General features: G+C 51.8%; 1 protein-coding gene across 3 annotated transcripts in view; it reads right to left on the reverse strand.

The window, feature by feature from the left end:
* Window positions 1–21,420, reverse strand: part of ppargc1b (peroxisome proliferator-activated receptor gamma, coactivator 1 beta) — a 44,247-nt gene extending 22,827 nt beyond the window's left edge. Inside the window, exons 1-2 of one of the 3 annotated variants that reach the window (XM_029257190.1) lie at window positions 21,097–21,153; window positions 6,010–6,450 (exon numbers count right to left, since the gene is read on the reverse strand). Coding sequence is in view for 2 of the 3 variants with exons in the window: in XM_029257188.1 (XP_029113021.1) it covers window positions 21,097–21,177 (81 nt within the window). In the remaining variant the exon portion in view is untranslated. Of the gene's footprint in view, window positions 1–2,549; window positions 2,851–6,009; window positions 6,451–21,096 lie in introns of those variants that run through there. The other 2 variants (XM_029257188.1, XM_029257189.1) reach the window with 2 other exon arrangements.
* Between the last annotated feature and the right edge of the window lie 3,382 nt (window positions 21,421–24,802).

Below are 24,802 nucleotides of genomic sequence, written 5' to 3' on the forward strand. Positions count from 1 at the left end.
GAATAGAAATACCAAATATGTACAGATCCTTGACATAATAAGCATTCGGCACCAAATCTTTTTAAATTATATATGGTCTGTAGGCCACTCCTGTGATCCAGAAACATACAAAGTGCTGTAGTGGGGGAATCAATTAAGCGGGGATGGTTTAAAGCTCGGGTGGGGGTGGTGGCGGCACAGCAGGTTTGGCCTGTGCCTGCTCTCTGGTGGGTCTGGGGTTCAAGTCCCGCTTGAGATACCCTGCAATGGACTGGTGTCCCATCCTAGATGTGTCCCCTCCTCCTCCAGCCTTGCGCCCTGTGTTGCCAGGTTAGGCTCCGGCTCACAGTGACCCTGATTGGGACAAGTGGTTTCAGTGTGTGGGTTTAAAGCTCATATCTACATATTATTAATCTGCATAGGAAAGCATTTGTTTTATTGCCAGTCTAACTTCCATAAATATCCATCTGTCCTAAATCCCTAAATATGTTTTGGTCTGCTTCTCATGACCATTGCAAACTATTCTAAGGTCCAAGTTTCCTATGTCAGTATATTACATATACTGTATATGCAGCACACACACACACACACACACACACACACACACACACACACACACACACACACACACACACACAACACAAATGAGTAAAACAATACTTTCACAACTGAAATACTATGAAAACCATGTGAGTGAAATTAAAAGGTACTGATCCACTGAGTGCAACTCGTCTTTACCCATCGTGCCAAGTAAGGAACAGTAAAGACACCCAAACAGAATGAGTATGTGGGACCACCCTCATTCAGCTCAGTGTTCACAGCCCACAGTGAGTACAGCTCGTGTTCGGTGTTCCTGAGCATCAGTGATCAATAGCAAGATGATGAATGCTGCAAATATTAATGGAATGAATGGGAAAATAATTGGCATTTAATAGGACGTTGTGGACAGAAAGTTTATCTACAGTAATTTTTAGTTTGAACTTTTGCAGCTGAAATTGAACAGAAATAAAAAGCCTTACAAAGTATTTGTGTATTAAATCTCTATGTGATTGGTACCGAAACAAACCAACAAATACTCCGGGCGGCATGGTGGTGCAGCAAGTAGCGCTGCTGTCTCACAGCGCCTGGGTGGTGCAAGAGAACGTGGGTTCGATCCCCGCTCAGCCAGTGTAGTTTGCGTGTTCTCCCCACGTCTGTGCTGGTTTCCTCCCAAAGACATGCTGTTCAGATTCACCATAGTGTGTGAATGACAGAGAGAGAGTGTGTGTGTTCCACTGATGTATGGATGAGCGACCCAGTGTAGGTAGTGTATCTAGCAGTGTAAGTCACTCTGGTGAATAAGGTGTGTGGGCAGAAAACACTACACAGTTTTTAGAAGTCGCTTTAGAGAAAAGCATCCGATAGATAAATAAATGTAACATGAGGAAAGTCCAGCTTTAGCTTCTGTTGATTGTGACTCGGAGGCAAGAGCGATTTCGGCATCGCAAACAAGGAAAGTCACAGACAGATTTCGGATGCCGCTTCTGTTCGTAAGTGGAGAAGTCAGTCTATCAGCAACGCTCCCAGTTAAACTCTAGTGGGATTTCGGAAGATCCCCCCAGCAATTGTATACATCCACATGGAGGGTCGTCCTAAATACCCCCGGCTTCAATGGGTTTGTTCAAACGCTGCTCCCAGAGGCAAAAGATCCACTAAGCCCTGGCAATTCCACAGAGATAACATCGTGACCCACAAGATCTGGAGCGCGTGCCCCAACCACTCTGCACGAGTGTCCAGTGCTTCTGGGAGCATACAGCTGAAACAAGCAGAGCTACCATGGTGTAATTTGGGGGGTGGAGGGGTGGAAACAATAACCAACATGAGCAATCCCAAGAGACATTTCACATTAGAAAATACATTCATCAAATCCTTAAAACAGGCGATAGGCATCGACTGACCCCGCAGTGCAAATGCTGTTTGATTAACACTAACACAGTGTGAGCGACACCCACATGACCCACATTACTCTGCCCTGACATTTTAAATAACGGCTCGTAAAGTTTTCCAGACACGTGACGGCACAGACAGCCGAACGATCCACCGCGGCACCCCCACGCACTCCTGTGGCCCTACGAGCAGGTGGCTCCAGGCTCAAAATCGAGAACCCCACTTCCGCTACCCGACAACCTTCTGGGAACCTGGAACTATGCCAGTCTAAACCACTGGCTACAAGTCAGCTTACGATGAAGACCCCCTGCAGGAGCAGTTTCAACATGGTGCGTAAACTTGAAATGCTGGCCTAATGGACTGCCACCAAACTGGGAGGTTTGCACAAATACACACACCGTAAGCATAAACCATGCAGCAAAAACATGGAAACAGACAGGAAACAGCATCACCCTCAGATAAACACTTTAGGATGAACAAAGCAGAACGCCATTAATCGTGGTTATAGCAGACATAATTTTCCGTAAGAATCATCTCATCGCTGCTGCCCGTTCCCTGGCAGCCTCCCACGGCAGGCATGCAGCTGGCCAGAACCTGTACCCTGACCTTCTCGACGCTCCCCTGCAATGCTTATCCCAACTCACCCATTCTGCTGGAATCAGCATGTCGGTAGTGAGGAAGTCGTGACTGCTCTCCTGCATAAGGGTCTTTCTGGGAGAGCTTTTGAAGTTATGGATGACTCATCCTGCGCCGCAAATGTCGAGGCAGGAGGCTCTGCCATCTGCCAGCTCTGCTGCCTTAGCCATTTCAGAGAAGGTGCAGCATGGAGCAGGACTGTGTGAGGCCAGATAAAATAATATGCAAAGGATCTCTCCCGCTAAGCCTTCTGCACCTCAGCCCGTAGGACATCTCCATTCTAGCTGCAATTAATATGGGATGTCTGCAAAAAGTTAAAAGTTCCAGCAGGTTTATTACTGTCCTTGGATGAAGCTTCAAGTGAAATATCCAATGAGTTCAATAAAATCCATGGAGTTTTTTTTTTTTTTTTTTTTTTTTATTAAATATCCCAAGGTTCAAGGTCAGTACTCCAGTTGTGTGCATGTTGTATTCAACAGTTAGTACCGTAAAGTCCAACCCGCAGCAAAAAGGGGCAACGGCATCCCACAGTAACTGCCAAAGATGGGCCAGTTTCCTCTTTTAGACCAAATGGCATTATTTCTAATTTGAACTCTCCACATTCACATTCAGTGCCCTTAAAATCATATAAGTCACCTGTCGTACTGTGAGCAACCCTCATCATGACCACGAACATGAACTCACATGATTACTGGGGCATCTACAGTGTCTTGCCATTTATGCTGAATAGCATCCATCTGTTTAAAATAAAACTTTGAATAGTTGCAATTAAAGCACTTTAAATTGGAATCTCAACACAGACTGAATATCTATTGTACAGAACACTTACCTCTCAAGAAATTTTCCATTAATTACTAAGCAATTTAAATCCTTGACCTTTTCCTTAATAACAGGAGTGAAAGCTTCTTAATAACACATTCCAGCCCTGCCTGGGTTTTTCTAACCCTTGACGTTTGGCGTTAGACGGCCGAAACGGAATCCGATTTCCGCTACTTGACGAAGGTGCTTTCAACACGTTCCCATCGATGACAATGTGCCTTATGAACCATGATCTATGTGGACTGAGACTGACTGCCTGGTACACGAAACCAGGTTCTTTAATGCAGGACCAGGGTTCTTTCTTCCAAGGTGGACCACAGCTGCCCAGTAGCACGCACACCTGTACCTCCTGCTGACCAAAACACAGTGGTTCAACTCTGCTCCAGCTGAAGCTGACTGAACCTATTTTTCTAAGTGTGATTAATCCTTTGGCAGGCCACCAGGTCAGTGCCTTTTCTTCTGAATCGCACCCCACGGTAAGGCGATCATTGACAATGGTTGAGTGTATGAATGGCATGCAAAGTGAGTCCTGCTTGTATCAGCACCCCAATCTTACCCCACTCCTCTGCACTACACCAAGCGTGACACACCGCTCTCTTGTGCTGCTGGATGTCACATTTGTGCTCTTGCACTACCTGCTGTGCTCAGCGGTGGACCTTGGGGGGACTGGATAGTCCGGGTGTTGTTTTAAAAGCCGAGCTTGCATGCATGGTCAAAGCAGATGAACATTCTTGTCATGCCCTGAAGTCCTGCAAAAGTTTCCTTATAACTGCACTGCACAAGAACAGAAGTCAGGGCCCATTTGGAGGGCAACACCCTCTCATTTAAACAGCATTAGCACACTTAAACAGCACGGCGTTGTCAGATGCAAACATGCAGGGGTGCCACGTTAACCGAAAAATCACGCGTGGTTCAGCTGCAAAAAAAGAAGATGGAGAACACCGAGCACCGTGTTTCTCTTCTTGTCCCGTGAAATAGGTCAGCGCTGCATTTCGCTCGAGAGGAGAATAAGTGCGCGTGCGTCGCCCGGAGCCCAGGCCTCGTGGACAGCAGAGGCGTCAGAATGCCACGTGCCATAATCGACATCATCAGCTGGCAAATTCTCAGTCGGCTTGGGAGGGGGGGACAACTCTCTGCGAATTCAAAAAGGTTGCCATCATCTCCCGGGACCCTCCTGCTGCACGACCCGCGGCACTGCTCCTTTCCGAAAGGTCAGGCCTTTTTGTTTTCAAACGCATGGTAAATACCATGGTCCCACATGAGACTCCCCCAGACCAAACTAGAGGTGCTGAAGAGCCTTGGCCCCCCACCCAGTCTGGAGAGGAGCCAAAACCCCTCGACACCGACTCCTCATCCAGTGGGATATCAAATTAATGCCATCTCGCCTTCCCACCAGGCCATAAATGATTCAGAGTTGCTAAGTGAAGGGGACACAAGAGAAATTAGGGATGCAATTTTCTCAGATCAAAAATTCTAATCCAATACACACATATGCTTGGTAACTTTAGTCAGCAGAGAAGAGAGGAGGGGGGGGGAAAAAAAAAAAAAAAAAAAAAAAAGAATATCATACGTCCAGTTGCACAACCAGTCCAAATGGAGCAGCTCACACAGATGCATGGTGCACCGATGGCACTCCAGTCCCACGGGGGAAACACTCGCACCACGGTCAACTGGTGCATCTCCCAAGCAAGCAGTCAGTTCAGTGGCAACCAAGGATGCCGAGTGGAGCATCGGCCTCCAGACGCACAGCCAACACACCACCTTGACACTGGAGGAAAAACAGTGAAAGACAAGAGGTGCACAAAAATTCAAGGGCACGGGAGGGATAGAGCTTTGAATGGGGCTGGGCTCATGGAGATATTAGATTAACCGTAAGCATTTAAAAAAAAAAAAAAAAAAAATTCTGCAGGTCTTCTCAGAGTTTTCCCACAGATCTTCACAAGCGAACTGATGGAACACAAGGGCCTCTTGCTGCGAATTGAAGGTTCATACTGGACGACTTTGCCGCGGCGTGAAGCAGCGCTAAAATTGCTTTTTAACAGATACCCGGGCAACCATCGCACCCCGAACCGCTCGCTTCGCCCCAGTGCCTCACGGAACCCAGCAATACGCACACGCTCGGCAGGGCGGTGAGGGTGTCTGAACACGTGGCAGTGGGTGGAGGGAACAACGGCAATAAAAACACAATTTCCAATAGAGATACACTTGCGGCTCTGTCTCGATGACAAAATTAGACAAGAATTTTAAACCATTTTTATTACCCACAGAACACGTTCTCCTTGTAGGCTCTGTTTCACTTGACAATTTCAGTGAGCGGAAAACACAAAAAAAGGTCCTCCAGAATGACTGCCAGATCCACCACTCGTGACGATTTGGCAGAATCTTAATTAAGAACCATGTACTTTAATTACTGATCGGGGAGCTCAATTCTAAGCCACACCCCTTCAAACCAGGGGGCGGGATCTCCATCCCATCTGGCACAGATCCTGGAAGAGCGGGCCCACCCTCACGCTGCCGCAGTGGGGTACTTTCATTATTCATTACATCTGCACGCCTTTCAGTCTGAGGGAACTGCTGACCTGAGGGGCACCTTGTGACAGTGAGTGAGTGAATGAGAGAGAGAGAAAGAACGAAGAAGCCACGACGTACCCAAGCGTCCTTTTTTTGCCCCGCTGATCAGGTGCCATTGGCAAATTCCTACGATCCAACTCTTCCCAGCTGCCTCTTCGTCTTCAGCCTACGATGTTGTGCCGATTTCCACGATGCCGTCGCTGCCATAGTGATGGCGAGCACCATTCTCCCATGGGGAAACGCACCTGCCTGTGCAAAACTGCTGACACACCAGTTACTGCCAAGGTGCCCCCCACCCTCCACAAGGACACGAGGTTGGCTGTCACGACTGGGGAGAAGTACCGTCTCCAGTGAGACACGCCCTCCGCAGGGAGGCAACAGAAATGCTGCGGAAGTGTTCCTCCTCCCCGAAGGCCCATAAGAGTCGCACGGCCCAGATTTGCAGAGAAGTGTGTTCCAGCAATGCCTTCTCCACCACGGTGTCAAACAAGCCCAACAGTCGCATTGCGACTCCTCCCCCTGTGACACAGATGTCATTCTAATCAGTGAAAGGAATCAGGGTATTCCAACATATTCAAATTGAACACCATTATACATTTAAAAAAAAAAAAAAAAAAAAAAAAAAAAAAAGAAAAAAGAAAAGAGCGCGAGAGACCTTCAGACACACAAACAGCCTGAGCCTAAACTCAAGGCACCAAGTGCTGCGGTTTAAGAAACCAGTGGCAATTCAGGTCCATTATGCGAGTCCACTGAGGATTCCATTTGTTTATATTTGTTTACTTGTTTCTGGCTTGTTCTAGGAAAACTATAAAACAAAAAAATGGCCAAGTCATGCTACTTCAGTGATTTTCCAAATCTGTACACTGTTTAGGTGATGCAACCTGTATGGATTCCTCCACATTGATGGGAGGAGAGATAGACTGTGCCTGTTTCTGCTTGCTTGTGTGTGTGTGTGTGTGTGTGTGTGTGTGTGTGTTTACGTGCGCCCTGTGCAAGCATGTACGTGTGCAGACATAGCACAGTGGAAACCTTAATAAAATGTCAGACGCTCCAACCATCTCCCCAGCGCTGATCCTGCTCCCTCATTCCTCTGTCTGCTGACCGCGGTACGAGGCCTGTGCTCCAGCACAGTCATCATCTGCGTATTGATCTCGTTAATTTAAGTGAGTCGTTTCAGCATCCTAAGCTTACTCTGCTCGTCTCTCCACTTTGGCCGATGTCTTCTTCCATTTTTTTTTTTTTTAACAGCTTTGCTGCTCACGCCCGTCAGTTACTTCAACCTGCAGACTCAAACCTTTGGCTACAAAGTGCTACAGTGGCGCTCCTGCCGTTGTTGGAGTTGGAGCGGTAGTGGAAGGGAAGCTCGACGTGAAGCTGCAAGGGGGCATCGGGCTGCGGTGAAGCTGTTTGTGGAGAGCAGAGCCACTTTCACTTTCTTATCTCTATACAGGTGAGCCGCAAGGACTTTGGCCACATTGAGACAACCTCTACAGGGCTCCGTAACAATGGCCATGGAGTCCGCAGCCAATAAAGTCAATACAAAGTCCACAATGCAAATGGCAACCGTAGTGCGCACACACACACACACACACACACACACACACACACACACACACACACACACAGGCTCCTCCAATGAAGCACAAGCCATCTCCACTACTCTCCACTTAGACATGATAGCTCTGTGTGTGTGATAAATCCACGCAGGACACGTGTTTACCAGTTCACCAGGTTCAAACAACATTTACATTTATTTATGTATCAGACATTTTTCTCCAGAGCGACTTCCAATGAACTCTATGCAGTGTTATCAACCCACACACCTTATTCACCGTGGTGACTTACGCTGCTAGATACACTACTTACACTGAGTCACTACATCAGTGGAACACACTCTCTCTGTCACTCACACACTGTGGGGGAACCTGAACAGCATGTCTGTGGAGTGTGGGAGGAAACCAGAGCACCCAGAGGAAACCCACACAGACAAGGGGAGAACATGCAAACTCCAAACAGACTGAGGAGATCAAACCCACGTCCTCTCGCACCACCCAGGCGCTGTGAGACAGCAGCACTACTCGCTGTGCCCCTGTGCCCCCCACCCCTTGTGTCGTGGCTTACAGCACTCATCAGCATCAAGATCTCTCATGTTGGCAGACCACCACCACCACCACCACCTCACCCCGCCCCACAAATTCATTGCTTTACATGAACACCCGAGTGACCCAGGATGCAAGGCGCCTGACTCGGCATCTTTCAAACCTTTACCACAATGACCACTTGTGAACAGAAATGGTTCGAAAAAGAGAAGGTGGGACTCAGCCAACATGAGCATAAGAATAAATTCCAATGGAGGTCAAACAGTACTGAGTAGACAAGGTGTGTATGTGTGGGGGGGGGGGAGGGTGGAGCCTTGGAACATTCCAGATAAGGTTATCACCACCATTATTGTTATTATTATGGTGATTAGAGTCCCTGCACAAACAAGTCCAACAATCAGCTCAAACATTCAGGAGGAAGTGCTGCAGTCACACACGGTACATATTTGCTTACTACTACAAAGTCGCACTAACAACGGATCACATGACCCCGACCGTTCGGGACGGTTCAAGGAGCATTGCTGATACAGTGGATGGGGTGAACCCTGGTGCGAGGCAGAGAGAAGCGGGCCGACACTCCCGGACTCCGCCCCTACTCTCGAAAACGGCATGTCGCCACTTCCAGGAAGGAGAGGTGACCATCGTGCCACGTACACCTGCCGTACACGCAGTACACACACTTCTCCAGCTGGCTCACATGGGCAGTTGTACGTTTGCATTCCCTGCCGCTCCTCTGCGACCATCCTGCAAGCTCAGGCGAGCACATGGGCAGTGAATAAAAAAAAAAGAAAAGGGGGGGGGGGATGCCTTCGTGTCGATGTCAACAGCGCCGCCTCCCGCACAGTGGTATTTGGAATATGCTTTGACATGCTGACCTGGCGGTAACGCCTCCTTCAAGTGCTCCCCGCTCACCTCAGTTCAGTGCTGCTTGGGCAGAGGGACCGGGTGTCCTTGGGAGCGCGATGCGTGACGCCGTCAATCTGCCTCCTCGACGCCGGCCGGTCCGATCCTCTTCCCTCCCGCCCTCCCCCTTCTGCCAGGGAACCAGGGTTCCTCAATCTCAAATCGGGATGCAGTCGACGTGTCAACAGGAATGAATAATCGGCAGGATTTACGCAGTGCCCGTTTCTCCAGGAGTGGCTGCGTGGCATGATAAGAGGCGCAGGAGAGCGGCGTTTCACAATCTGTGCACCCCAGGAGCAACGGCTTGGCTGGGGTTCGGGTGGTGCTTTTCGCACACTGGGCGCGATGCCTTTCAGAGGGTGGAGCTGAGCCTGTGGGACGTCCGCAAACCCCTGGCTGACGTCCCTCCCTCATTAGCGATCGTCAGCGTCGGCCATAGAGGGCAAGTTCCTCGAGCATGAACTTGTTCGACGCCGGCTGTAGCAATTCGTATCGTGCCTCTCGCCTTTAACCCCCATTTCCCAAGCCTCGGACTGTGGGGCACAGCTCTTGCACATGCTTTTGGCATCTACCTTTGGTGAGCGAAAGGGCAAGAACAGGGGTCTCTGTCAGAAAAGGAGGAACAGAAGAGGGCAAAACAGCAGAGAAGAGGTCCTGGACACCAAACTGCGAGCGCAGCGAGGAAACCGCCGTCAGCGACACCTCCGCCATCGACAGGAGGCATTGGCGCCACAGCCCCTGCGACACAGGAAGTGCAAGCCTCTGAGGTGAAACTATCAGGGGAACCACAGCCAGTGGCCAAAAAGAGATCGTGCCTTTCCGGCGTCCGATACCATCCAAAATCAGCCGCATCCTCAACGAGCGCAGTACCGCAGAAGCCAGGGGGCGCGTTTGGCTAGGCTTGGCACAGGCTTGTAGAGAACCCAGGTTACACGAATGCGTCCCCCAGGCCCATCGGAAACGCAGGAACATCACCACGAGGGCCGACTCTCATTCCTCTCCCCGACCGGCCTAATGATGGGAAGAGATTACAGCTGCAGAGCTGTTTACACAGCGGAATAGCCCTGGTAAAAACAGCAGTGAAAAATAGAAAGGGGATGCTCGCGCAGCGGGACCCGGCTCCACGTGACCGCGCACTTCATGCAGCCGCTTCACCTTATTTGGGCTAAAAGGACCGATAAGAGTGAGACCGCCAAACGTCACCAAGTCAGCTGCTGCTGCGAGGACTCAGTTCCTCTGTTTTGCTGCAAGTGTCGCTCTCTAGAGCTGCAACGAAACCGCGAGAGTCGAGTTCCTCGGGCCTCACACGCGGGACTGCTGGGGGCCGCGACCCTGCTGTTTTGGCTAGGAGTGCGTGACAAACAGTGGCGTTTCCAGCAGGCAGCGGCGCTTTGAACGTCGCAGGTGCCACATGAAAGAGCATCTTCCCTTTGAGCCGCTCAGACAACAACTCTTGTAGCTTCGCTCATGCGGACGGTGAACAATCAAACGAACGAACAAACACACACCATACTAATCTGAGAGAAATCATGGGCTTTGTCATCCCGCATCGCACTCCCGTTTCACTAAATTTCCCCGAATCCTGCGGGAGTGATGTCCTTGCTTTCCACACAACGGGACCACCACATGGGAAACTTACTGGGCCCTCAAGGCATAAAACCGACCCGCCGATGCTGGGAGTGACCAAAGGGTCGCAGTTCTTATCCAGCACACTGCACAAAACCAGACAGGCTTTTATTTCCGCAGAGGCTGCAGTAAATATTCGACAGTCAGGTTAAAACTGGATCTGCCTCATCCCCTCCCCCTCACCCAAAACCCCCACGATGCGGCCGGGGTGGCTCTGAAAGCTGGAGCGCTGGAGCACGGTAAATAATACACGCATCGCGGGTGACCTTGCGCTTCCAGACAGGGTGTGCGAGCTACTCCGAGCCCCTCACTGCAGCACCGTGGAAACCCAAACCCAGTGCTGACCTGCCTTCCAGACAGGCCGGCGAAACAGAGCCGTCTCCACGAAGGTCGGGTTATGTTCCACAGCGAGGATGGCCCGGGGGGAAGTGAACATACAAGAGAAACCCTCCCCGGAAAAAGCAAGAAGAAATTAAGTTCCACAAACCGCGATCGACCAAATGCCCCGTGCACAGTGGCCCTGGGAGACGGCAATCGGTGCCCTGCGTGCCGGAGACGTCCGTCGGCGCTGACCGCCGGAGGAAAGGCAGCCGAGGCCTCCTCCAACACGGCTGCAGACAAACCGAACGCCAGATGGCGAGAAACTGCTCGTCGCTTGCGAACGTGAGTCAACTCGCGACTACTGCACTGTGTCATCTTATCCCTCGGCCACCTCGGCAGTGAATTGACATGAGAGGACGAGTCATTTCTCGAACCGGCTCGCGAAGGCCGTCACACCCAGTGTCAGAGAGAGGCAAGAAAGCGAGAACAACTGCAGAGGAGGAGCGAATGCGAACCGGAACCCCTGCACTGCTCTCAGGAGCAACTGAACTGTACTTGGCGTCACAGCCAGTGCCCTTGGTTCCCTGCCCAAGGAGGAGATGGCTTGTAAACATGACAGGGGAGGAACTTTGGGACCACCAGCGCCGACCGTGCAACCTTTCTGTGTATTTTGGGGGGTGTGATGAGGAGGGAATCCTTCCACTTGGTTTGACTCATACCCACAGAGGGCAAAGGTCAGCGTGTGTGTAGCTGTTTGAGGGGGATATCGCCGCCACACTGCACCGACATAGTCTACCCACGTGGGGGAGGGGGGCAGCTCCCCAGTCACATAATAGCCGCCGCAGGGTTGAGCGGCACTGGGGACATACTCAGCGGTACCCAGAATGACCCCCCTCCTCATTCAAAGACCATACGTTAGCAGTAGCCCCATGCAAAGGGGTGTGTGCTGCATTCATACCGTGTGGTCAAATACTCATAGTAAGGAGATATTTGCAGATGGGAGTGTGTTTTGGGTGGAGCAGTGGTAAAGTAAAAGGTAGAGCAGGGTTTCCGCCATGGGCCAAGGTTGTGGGCACCTGTGCCAAGGTGTGAGAGTCTCTTATGCAAGCCAGCAGCCTGCTGTCCAAGAAGAGGTCGGCTTACCAGCTTTGCCATTCTTAGGATTCTCTCCCACGGCCTCCAGCCAACTCCAGTGCACTTCCTGCTCGCGCCAGCTCACGCCAGCTCACGCCTTAGTGGGTCACCGCAGAAAGCGTGTGCCAGGTGCAGTGCCCTGACAGTATCAGAAAGCCTTGGGTTTGGGACACAAGTGCTATAAGTGAGGAAATGCAAGAGCTGCTAATCCTCCGCAGCTTAGCTACAACCAGCGCCCAGAGGGATCTGAAAATTCTGGAAAAAGCTTTTCTCCCCCCCCAAGCACTGTGCAACACCCAAGCTTCGGAACAGAAACAAGAGCGCGCTCACTTCCCAGCAGGCCTTGATCCCAACTGCCACAACTGCTATCAGCCATACATCTGCTGCTGGGACGCCTCCCCCTGCAAAGACACAGTGTGCCTATCGGAGGCAGCAGGTTGGACATGTGGTCGTGTTCCTGAAAGCCCTTGCAGTGCTGGAAACGTGGTGTTATCCCCACCCCTAAGGAAGCCTCACACCCGCTCCACAGCCAAGGATCACATTCTTCAGTCCGGTCCTTTGCTTCATCGGGAGACCTGAACTCAGATCTATAATCCGTCCCATAGCGGGAACCTGGACCCCAGTAGGAACTGCAGTCCCAGAGGGATGGAAACACGGATGCGGGACCTTCATCGTCAGCAACAGACATCATGTAACTGGCATGAGACAGATTGTGCGAGTGAGTGAACCTGACTGGGTCCTCCCCGTTCATCCGCTGCCAGCCAGTCCCACACATCTGATCCAAAGAATCTTGAAGTTCGACGTGGAGGGGGGATGAACTTACAGGTTACATTACCATTACACTGAATGAGTACAAATAAATTAAACCTAAAACAAAATCATGCAAAAAAAAAAAAAAAAATGGCATGAAGCTCAATTCAATTCAAACAGACAAACCCAAATCGAGTTCACCGGCAAAACAGAACTGAAAATGCTGAGTGCCAAAACTACACATCAAAATCATAAAACTGTACAGTTCAAAAACAGCCACAATCTGCAAAACTCCTTTCTGTCCATGAGATGGAGGTGTGGTCTGGGCCGCTCTTAGCCCCTCCTCTTGCTTGAACGGCTTCCCCCCCCCCCCCCCAAGGCTGTCCGGCCTTATTGGCCACCCGTTTCCTGACAACAGCTGTAGATAAACGTCTTCTGCACATTCAGTCAGTCATCAGACCGAGCGGTGTGGACGATCCTCCTGACGCCCCGTGGCGGTCGGTCTTCTCACCTGCCGCTCAGCCTGACGCGATTGGAGATGGACACATCTACCAGACATACAAAGAACTTCGATAATCCAGGAGACAGCTACCGATTATGGTCCTTACAGTCGAGCATGCGTGTGCGCGCAGGCACGTTCAACTTCTCAAGCGAAACCTCTCTCGTCTTTGGGAAACGAACTCAATCTAACATCAAGTACAGCAAAGAAAGAGCTCGGTTTTGTTCTGCTCTCAAAGCGGATTCACTTTTGGAGGGAGCCCAGCGGAGGCGGTTGACTGTGTGCGGTTGCCATTAGAGACGAGCGCGCCGGTGTCACAATCGCCCGTCTTCCTGATTTATTCAACGACGGAACGGGACGCGGTGTCCAAACGACAGGGTGAGCCAAGCTTGGGGCCGTCTCCTGCTGGACAAAACGAGGCCCCGGGACACTGCATGGGCAGCACCGCAAACTACGAAGTACGCAGAGAATGCGGGACCTCCGATGACGAGGAAATGCATAAAAACGCGATGGAGCACGAACCAGCTCGGGCGCTTTTCCTGCAATTGCTGAAACGTATCCCGTCGGCATGCGCAAACACTTGGACTGAGACCTCGGAGACAGAGTTCAGCGCTCTCTCCTTGTGACTGGGAGAAGGGCCAACGAGAGCACACCAGTACATGTCGGGGGGGGAGAGGCACTCAAAGTTAAACTAATAAAGGAAAAAGTAGCTGTTAAACCCTATTTAAGGCAAAAGAAGCTCAAATGTGTCCAACTGTAAGACTTTATATGGGAAACAGTCCCGATGGTAGTCGGTCCTCATAACGCGGTAATATTAAAGTGCAAATTTTAAGGAAAAGTCCATCTGAGACACGTCCATGCATAAGGGGGACGTATCCATACGTTGGACACCGAGAGCAGCCTATAGCCATATTGCACCTCCTATGAGTCCCTCCCTCTCCCTGCTTTGTCTCAGGTTTGACATGGTGGGTTAGCCAATGGCGGGGGTCTTTTCTGAGCAGCTAGGCACAGGGGTCACGACGTGAGCAAGCAGTCAAAGAGTCGACATACGAGGGAAAAGCTCCAGAGCTGTAGTCACGCTACCGGAGGCTGAGCCCGCCAAGCCTCTGGTCCACAGCTGAAGTAGGTCACTCCCACTGGGGGGGGGAGGGGGGGTAGGGCTGTGTGTGACAGGATGTGTGTATGAGAGAGAGAGGGAGAGAATATGTGTGCATATGTGAGAATGGATCATGCAGACTGTGTGTGTGTGTGTTCGTGAGAGAGAGTCCGTTCACCTGCAGTGGAGCTGCGCCAGTAAGCTGTGCCTGTTGCCCGGCCCCACCTGCCTCCTCATTACGATGGAAACTTTCCGGTTGCTATGGGGCTGACAGGAGGCCCATGGCAGCCAGCGCTAACTGTGTCTGGACTCCATCTCCTCGCCCAGCGTCCCCGACCACACATGCCCTACTCCATCTCTCCTACCTCACATCCCAGATATCGCATCTGCTTGAGCTCAGGTCCCTTTCCCAGTGCTCCTCCAGTGGTCCCGCGGGGGTCTCCAGATTTGAGACACCCACTACAACTGGTATGCAGCCTCCTGGCTTCCTTGAACCATCACCTATGCTGCAGTGCATCTGCAGCATCTCTCCCCCCATTAACTGACTTCAAGGATGTTCCTTTGGAGCTGTCCTCTGAAGGTCGCCGTAATAACGCTCCGATGACCCTGCAGAGGTATGCCGGGTCGGCAGCAGAGTCTCTGGCAAACGTGAGGCGGCATTATTGCGCCGGCATCTCAGCCAAAGGCGCGGGCCATCGCGAAGCCCATGGTCCCGGGGCCGGGAGCGCAGCGCCGCTCCAAGAGCCCTCCATTAGCAGCGCATAATGACTCGGCAAACATACGACTACACTTGGACAGGAGACGCAAACAACACAACTGTGCATTAAAATCAGGCTCGTAAAACAACCTTCTACTCCGAACACTCAAGGGCTCTCAATTCATCACACAGGAAGGGAATCAACATTACGGCAATAAACCATTCCTCAAAATTATGATCCAGTGTCACTCTATGCAAATACCTTGGTGCTATTTATAATTTACACGCGTCTTCTACTACTTGATATGGAAGATGTCGAGCTAAAAATAGCGGTTCACACGAGCAGCAAAAGCCCGCCCAAGCTTTGTATCCGCACATGACGACGGATCAGCTTCGGCGAAGGGCTCCTGGCAACAGCTCTGAGCTATTTTCACCGCCATCGACACAAGAGCGGCGCTTGAAAAACACACGGGGTAATTTGTGGGCAGCCCATGGGGGTACTGCACGCTCCGACTTGGAGACACGTTCCGGGGACGGTAGTGAGAGACACGGGGGTCCTGGTGGAGAATGACCGCTCAAGTGGCTGCCGCAACAAGGAGGTGCAGCAAACCGCAAATCAAAGCAGGGGGTAGCAAGGGACCCCCCCCGCACCCGATAATTACAATCATAATTGTAAGGTATTTTGACTAAAATTTTACAATCACATCAACCGTGGTGAACCCAACTAATTTAACAGTCCGCTGTTTTAACCGTGAAAATCGGCAGCAGGTGATGTGGTGGCTGGAGCTGCTGCCTTTCAAAAAGTCCCAGGTTCGAATCCCACCTCCTGCTGTAGTACCTTTGAACAAGAGACTTGTTTAAAATGACCCTGCTGCAGAAATACAGTACTGTGCAAAAGTTTTAGGCATTTGGTTGGGGGGAAAAAGCTGTAAAGTGAGAATGCTTCCAAAAATAATGCTCTTAATTAATAAACTTCCTACAAAGTTTAGTAACCATCCATCGCCAACAACCGCTTGTCCCGAAGGGGGTCGCGGCGGGTTTGGCCGGGTCTCACTCTCCAGTGGGTCTGGGGTCCGAGTCCTGCTTGGGGTGCCTTGTGATGGACTGGCATCCCGTCCCGGGTGTGTCCCCTCTCCCTCCAGCCTGTGTTGCCAGGTTAGGCTCCGGTTTGCCGTGACCCCGGTTGGGAAAAGCGGTTTCAGACAGCGTGTGTGTGTGTGTATTTTCTTTAACGACATACAAAACCCTTACTGTAATACTGTAACTTTTTGCAAAAAGAAGTGCTTGGAAATCTACAATATGCTCTTTCCCATTGACACTAATGCAGAAGACATTAAATAAGCATCTAAAACAAATACTTTTGTGAAACACCTAAGTGCCTAACACTTTTGCACAGTACTGTATGTACATAATCGTAAGCGGCTTCGGAGAAAAATGAAAAACTGTAAATGCAAACGAAGAAATACTGGCAGAAAAGTGTGTGCTGCTGTTGGTATTAACCTGAACCACATCTAACCCCCCCAACCCCACCCCACCGCAGCTAGTGCACCCAGAGTGACCAAAATGACAGATATTATCTGTATTAATGCTGCTGTGAAGCTCCATCCTAAACTGCTTCATTCCCAGCAGGGTCATGACGTAGCGCTTGTATTGGATGCGCAAAAGTCCCCCAAAACAATCATTAACCACTTCTGAATATTGATTGGTTGGGGGGGGTTTCCTGTGCATCTGCCACGCTGTTTCAGCAGAAAGTCCCATCAACAGACACTCAGTAACATTGTTGTCATCTTTTTGTAATCCCTCATCTGACACGTGGACATTAACGTGTTGATTGGCTAAAGCGCTACTATGGTACTATAAGGTAAAGTGTGGCACCCACAACATTCTACGAATACTACTGTCACTGTGACAAGGCAGATTTGATCGCAATCAGATATTTTGCTGCGGTATCTTCGTTTCCATTGTTCCCAAAGAGGCCATGTGCCGAGCAAAGTGTGATGGCATCAAGAGCGGAGCGAACACGCAATGCCACGACAACACGGTAAAATTATAATGAAGAGCTGAAGTACTGTTCCTTCTTCGCAATAAGAATTGTTTGCTGAATATTTATCGATGCGAAGGGGGGAGTAGCGGAGATGTGCCGTTGCAATACCAGCCTGGGACGGCAAAGCAGCGATGAGCAAATCGCGAGGAATCTCATTCCTGAACAGGTTGGCACGTCGACTCCTGTAGATGCAAGAAACGAACGCTGCTGCGGTCGCCCTGGATGGAGCTGGACAAATAATTTGGACGTATTTGCCATCTAATCAGACCCATTGCCCCATGTACCAGGTCTTTAATAAGTCCCTCCAGCACCCTAACAACCCCTGGCAGGAATGCAGAAAAATGTTGCCGTTTCTTATGCCTCCAAAACTTAACTGGCCCTCGGTCCGATTTGGCGCATCAGTTGGATACAAATGATTTTTGGAGGCAAAGACTGTAAAGAACTGAGAGCCAATTATCAACTGGCGGTCAACATCCTGCATGTATCGCGCATCCCAACAGACCTGGAAAGAGAGGGGCTCCCTGGATGAGCGGGTCCCACGCCTGCAGTCCGCAAAGCGCACATTAATCTAATGTCCCTGGACGGCGCTCAGTCGCCGCGCTTTGATGGCGGTCGGCACAGATTTGATCACGCAAGGGGTCCGCTGGTGTGCGAGTCGCTCGGAAACGTTCCTGTTTGTGTAACTGATGCGGATTTGGAGCTCTGCCCACCCTCGGCCAGACGTTCATTTTCATCTGGGACCAGGACCGTCTGCCAGGCTTGAAAAAAAAACAAATAATTCAAGTAAAATTCACACTTTTACCAGTTCTTTCCTTCTGTGATGTAAAATTAGCTAAGTGGTTCGGGGTTTTCGTGGCGTTTGATTAAGTCGTTATGTTTTTAATGGACGGAAACGCTGCTGAAACATCCTTAATTATAGCAAAGATCCGGACGGCAGAGCGGTGGTGGATGTTTACACAGCGAAGGCTAATGAGCGGGAGAAACGACCATGTGAACGTCAGCAGCCTGTATATTATCAGCATCTATGTCATTTCTTTCATTATTTTTTCACATCCAACAGGCAAAATGTTCAAAGTGCAGTTCGGTGGCGGTCTCGGGAACAGACCGGCGATAATGGTCGACGGTCCCTTTCAGGTCCAATCAGTGCACACCTGCAGGTTCAGCTGCTTCCCATTCGGGAATCCGGACCAGGCTTCTGATGGCAGCATCTGCCCTGCCTCCCAAAGCAGATGACGTCATCGCTCTCGCACCCAAACTCGGGATCTAAATTTTCACATTGTAAAAACGACTGAAGACCAGGTGGGGCCGAAGCAGGAGCGTTCCTTGGCCGTTACGTTCATCTCCAGCTCAAATCAGAGTGAAACGCTCTGTGCCAGCGGTGTTATCGTGCCACAAAGCTGCTCTGTATGAATTATTGATACTCGTTTCCTCGCGCTCCTCATTCCGGAGCCCCACGGTGGGAAGTGTGTGCAGGACGCGGTCCCCCCCACGAGGACCCCAACAGTTCTGGGGAGCAAGAGAAGGTCTCGGTCAGCACAGCCACAGTCGACATCAACAGGGGGCAGCACTGAGCCTCAATGCTGAGCTCTAGCAGCTGAGTACAAGGACACGGCAACAGGAAAAGGAGGTGTTTCCCGTGCCTTCAAGACTGAGTACAGATCAAAGAGCGGACTGTTACACACTCAGGTGTTACAACCGTTGGAGTGGAAAACGCACTCCAACGAAGCCATTGTTATGGTAACGGTTCGCCCGTTTAGGAAATGCAGCCTGCGCATCTTTACAAGGAATTATTTATTCTCTGGCACACTGCTGGTCAGGCCCAGGAGCACTTTAAACCAGTCTCTCTCTCTCCCTCTCTCACATGCACACACACCCGTTTAGTCTGAATTCACCCTTTCTGTCCCATATCACAACACAGTAAAAATAGCAGATTATGAAGGACTGAGAAACAGTGGATCAGTGTATTTCAACTCCACCCGCAGCATCGCTGACTGCATTCCTTCAGAGATGACCGCTTGGGGACCGAGCGGTCAGCTCACAACACAGGTGACTCAGCCCCCATCACGGAAGCGGAACACATAGCACTGCGGCGCTCCCGACCGCAGCGGGACTGGACAGGTGCCGCGGGAGCCGGCCTACAGTACTGGAGCGGAGCGGACAGCAGGACCAAGGACAGGGACGATGGGAAGGACCGAGGATCTGACCCCACACGGACAGAAGAGCGACGCAGGTTCACCTGAACACACTTGATTCTGACACCACATCTGATCGCCATGCAGATGAAAAGGCCTTTGAAATATTCAACAGGGCTACACGCGCATTTTACTGTCCAGAAGTTATTTTCCCTTCTAATAACGAGCAGCGGACTGTTCGCGTCGACTTGCGACACGTGGGCGCAGCGAACCGCTCGCTTTCGCGTGCAGAGCGGACGGGAAGCGCGCGCGCGCGCAGGCTCCGACCCTGCGGACGTCAGAGGCACCGCCCACTGGGGCGCCGAGCGCGTGACTGCGGAGCCTCGCGGCGCTCCCGCTTTACGCGGCGGGGTCACGAGGACTGAGTAGTACTACGAAGCGCGCGAGCGGAGCCCGCTAAAAGCGTAGAGCGCTGCCGCGTGCGCAGACACACAAACTGGCGTTAAACGATATTGTTAATATTTGCGTCGGGTAATCGACCATTTATTTAAATTGTAATATCGTCCTAGTACAGAGCGTCCCCGTGGAGGACTGACAAAACACAAAGGAGTTCACCACGAAGAGCCGTGTTGAGCACTTTCCTCCACACGGACTGTTGAGGTAAAAGAAAGTAAAACGGCTGGTTGTGGCGCGAAACGAGGACAGAAAATAAAAAAAAGTCGCCTCTCTGGCGTTGTGAGGCGGACTGAGCGAACCAACCGAGCCGTGTACGTGTTCTCAAGAAAATGCGGAAACGTTCAGAATAGAAGTGCGGGCATCAAAGTCCCTCCCTCCCACACACACACACACACACACACACACACCGGGAGAGTGTGTGACCGGGTTGAACTTGACTTTCTCACCGGTGTCACCAAACACCGGTAGTCAGTGTGAGAGCAGGCGAACGCACGCGCGCGCGCATTCCGGTCCAGCAGGAGGGTTTTGTAACGGCCCGTTACGCAAAGAGTTACGAAAACAAGAAGAGGAGAGGAATCAGGAAAAAAAGAATCGTGAGGAAGAGTCGCTGTCATCAAGACAACCAAAGAGTGTTGTGTGTTTGTAGTCCAATGTAGTAAACTGCTGACCCCCATCACTGGTTTTTTTGTCTAACTCATTTCATGTGCACGATACCGTGGAAATGTCACCGTGGGAACGCCGAATACTAACACCGTAAAACACAGTACCACGCAGAGAGTACCAATGTAATGCAGAGCCATAGTAACACCGCAGAACACTCAACCTGGGCGCACAGACGTTAAAAACAGTAGAAGTGCAGCGGTGGAAAACACTGTAAAACACCGAGCACTGTCAGTGTCAGTCAGTCACGGGGTGTCAGTGCGCCCAGCTCGCGCCACGTTGCTTTCCCCTCCAAATGAAATTGCATCATTAATTATGCACTTTTCCTTCGCTGCCCGTATCAAATAGTCATTAATATCTGAAGAAGTGTGACTTACCGCGGCGCGCGTGTGTGTGTGAATTTACACACTTAGAGCACAGGGAAGTCAGTCACCACCCACGTGTCGCGGGACCCCGAAACGTGGAGGAGCGGAGCGGAGCGACCCCTCGGAGTCCTGGCGCGCGCAGAGCGGGGGGTCTCGCCGCAATAACACACTAAACACGCGGCGGAAGACACACTCCTTTCTGCACGTTAGCTCGAGCCACAGTCAGGTTTCCTCCGAGCCCCACGTGAAGCGCTCCCTCACGTCAAGCCAAGCCAAGGCGGATGCCGGCACGCACACACACTCTCGCGCAGCGGCCCGCCGCGTGCAAAATGAAAAGCGGGGGAAAGCGGCTCGGGCGCTCGCGGGCTGCGCGGGACACTCACCTGGCTGCCGGAGCTCTCTGTCAGGTAACTGAACACGAAGGACGAGAGCTCTTCATCCAGCAGTGATGCGCCGTCCGCCATCTTCCAGGGAATGAGCGGCGAGCTCGTGCGGAGCCGGCTATAGCGCGGGTACGACGCAGCGGCGCTGGCGGCTCACCGCCGGCAGAGGGCGGCACTCCGCATTGCCGGAACGGCTGAAAGCAGAAGCAGGAGCAGGAGCAGGAGCAGAAAAGCCGCAGGGTCGTGCTCGACGCGCTCCGGACACGCTCACGCACTGAAGCGCGCGGATGCGGGCTCGCGGTTAGCAGCCCCAGCCCCGGCGCCGGTGCCTCTGAGGTGGCCGTGCGTCCGCGCGGCCCGAACGGAGGGAGCCCGAGGACGCGCGTCTCGAGACTGCGGGATGCAGGGCGCGTGATGACTCATTTATACGGCAAAGGCGCGCGCGGCTCCGCTCGATGCAGCAGCACGGCGGCACGGTCACGAGCGGGGGATTCGTCTCCCTGACACCTCGCTCGCCTGATCGAGATGCGTCCACCAGGCTTCTGGAGAAGGCAAACCGCGCGCATCAGTCACTTAGGACTGTCACGCAGCAGCAGCAGCGCTTGCTGTTGACATCCTTTTAAGGATGGGCTGCGAGGAGGAAGGGGGGTGCAGTGCACCGCTCCTCGGGGTTAACGCTGCGTGCGTAAATGAGGTTCGAAAGCAGGTAGAACTTGAGAGTGTTTTTTGCGCCGGACCCTTGCGCCGATGACGCTTCACCGAGCTCACCCGCCGGTCACGTGCTCGCGGCCCGCCCTGCAAGATCCAGGTGTGAGGAAACACCTGGAAGGGCGCTGTGTGGGATGCGCTCTGGGCACGACCAGGGTCGAGCCGGAGAGCCGGTGTCGGCCGCGCTCAGCCTGTTCGGTGGGTGGTGGCCGGTGGCCGGTCATTATTGACCGCTCTTTGCGTGTTCCGTTCACGTGTTTGAGGCTCTGCTCCTTCTGCGTTGTGGAATTTGGCAGGAGGACAACTTTTCTCCACAGGTGCTTTGCACGCGCACTTCTCGCATACCGGCGTGTGCTTCGCTGAAGCAGTTCGCGTTCCGTTCGATACCTGATGGTGCGATATAGTGGCGCAGTGACTAGAGCGATTGGACTTGGAGGTAGCAGTTCGAATCCCTCCTGCTGCTCTAGTAGCGTCATTGAGAAAGATCCTTACACCATATCGCTTCAAGAATACCGCGGTATAAATGGCATCAGCTAAATGAATTAATGTACAACAGAAGGACCCCCCCGGGCTGGAGAGTGCAAATGTTACGTAACAAGTCCAGGTCATTAAAATACCGCACGCCCTTTTGCCCGAGCCGATGGGCTGTGTTAGGAGGAAGAGGGACGCAGATTTCCTGCTTGTTGAAAATCCCTCGTCCAGCACGGCGCAAAGATCCGTGGCATGCGCTCGTTTTCCCAGCGCCTGTTTTCAATGCCCACAATTTTCTTAGTCAAAACCGTACTCAAAGTAGCCAGTGTTTTCAGAGGTATGTACCTCAAGGAGGACCTGCCTCTCCAGCCCACAACACCCTCCGTTTGTCCTTCCCCTCGCCAAGCAACATTTGTCATTGTCCTCAAAGAAATGCCGCCCACTCAAAGAGGGATGTTCCAAATATAACCCGCATAGGCTGGCATTAGCGTCGTGTAATCTTAGCCAGGTCTGCAGGCGAGGCCAATGAGGCGCGTGGAGGTGCTCTGCTGGGCGAGCTGCCGCGCTCGCGCTCCGACCCCTCGGCTCAGATTAGCCGCCGTGGCGCTGAGTGCGTCCCGCTCTCGTTGGTGCTTCGTACCCAGACTACGGGGCTGTAAACATCCGTCGTGATATTAACAGACTGGGCACGAGAAGGAAGTGCGCTCAAATGGTGAAGGAAACCAGAGCATTAAAGTTGGCGGTGTTTGTTTCGCAGGTTTTTGCAGCAATCCACAGCAGCACGTTGTGTGTTCGGCTATATGGCGAGTAAGGGTACAACAGCAGGATCCCTCCTAGAACTGTGTACCTGTAGCCTTTTATTTAATTAGGGAGGCAGGTTGCACTCTGAGAACCTGGGTTTGAATCTCACCTCCTGCCGTAGTTCCTGTAGTGCTGTGTAAATGAGAAAATGAGTGTAGTCAGCTTTACACTGTAAATTGCTTTGGAGAGAAGTGTTAGATAAATAAGCAGACGTAATTAGTTAATTCAGTCCTTTATGTACTGTGCGTCTTGACCTCCTGCAGAAACTTCTAGAATAAAAAAAACATACTTTTTTACGCTAGTAATGATTTATAGATGCTCCTTGACTAACGATGGGGTTACGTCCCGTGGAAAAATCGTAAGTCGAAAAAGAATACGCTACCGCACCTACTGAACACCATAGCCTAGGCTATCTTAAACGTGCTCAGAACTCTAACCGTGGCCTACAGCTGGGCAAATTTAAGCAGGAGACACACATGGGCGTCTAGCAGACACGATGGGATGCGAAAACACAAAATAAAAAAAGCGATGCCAACGCAGTGTCGGTTGTTTACACTCATTGGCGTGATCGTTACAGAGACCGCGAGCGCGGTTGAGCGGATGCTGCAGCTCGCTGCCATCGCCCAGCATCAGGAGGGAGTATCGTACCCCATATCGCAAGTGCGGGAACAGATCAAAATTTGAAGTACAGGTTCTACCGAATGCGTATCACTATCGTAACTTAGGAAAATCGTAAGTCGAACCATCGTAAGTAGAGGAGCGTCTGTAGAGTAGATCCGGAATAGATGGTTCTCCGTTGGCGCCAGTTCCGAGATCAACTTGCGCAGCTGGGCATTGAAACTGAAAAACCGCAAACGACAGTTGTTTCCAGCTCTTTCCGGTACTTTCTTTAGAGCTCGTCACCTGGCTGCCCCCCTGCTGAGGAGATTTCATCTGTGGCCCTAGGCGGCGACGCGTCCTGGACGTCCACGGCAGGCCACTTTTCACACAATGAGTCCTCTGCCTGGAACCGGCGCCGGTTGCCAGTCAGCACGACACCCCGGTTCGGCCCGTCACGTCAGCGGATCTGGAAAGGCTCGGAGGGCGGGAGCGACACGGCGACCACGCTCAGCCCTAGCGGGGCCGGGGTAACGGTCGATAGCGCTCGCGCCTCATTCCAGGAAGGAGAGACCGCCACCGTTTGATCAGTGCGCGCCGCTGCTCTAACAAGCACGACAGCCCTCGTTCCCGAGCCCGTCGTGTTCCGGCCAGAAACACCTGCTGGGAAAGGGACCGACTCACATGGGCAGGCGCTGAGAAGCGAGTGCTGGTCCACCTGGGGTGAACGCACGGAGCGCGCAGATAGCAGATAGGAGGGCTGGTTGTGCAACCGTCAGTTCCGGTATTTGCTCGATCAGAACCTCAGCTTCCGCTGTCGAACTTCAGGAAGGGACTCCAGACGGGGCCGTTGCGTTATTCTGGAAAGTTTGGATGCTTCAAACGTGCCGCTTTGTTTCACTTTCAGTGCGTGCAGCACTTTGAAGAACAGCGCCGTTTTGGTGGGGGAACCATGTGATGTAATCGCGCAGACCAGTACTGGTCAGCTGAAACGGCTGTTGAAATTCCCACTCCTATATGTTTTAGCAGGAGTAATTTTTTTTTCTTTTTTTTTTTTTAATAAGTGAAAGCTGAAACCAGAGCTCTTCCTGAGACGTGCGTCTTCTCACGTTGGCCTCAGGCTAAACCG

This window comes from Scleropages formosus, chromosome 13, assembly GCF_900964775.1.
Source record: "Scleropages formosus chromosome 13, fSclFor1.1, whole genome shotgun sequence".
Classification (NCBI taxonomy): Eukaryota; Metazoa; Chordata; class Actinopteri; order Osteoglossiformes; family Osteoglossidae; genus Scleropages; species Scleropages formosus.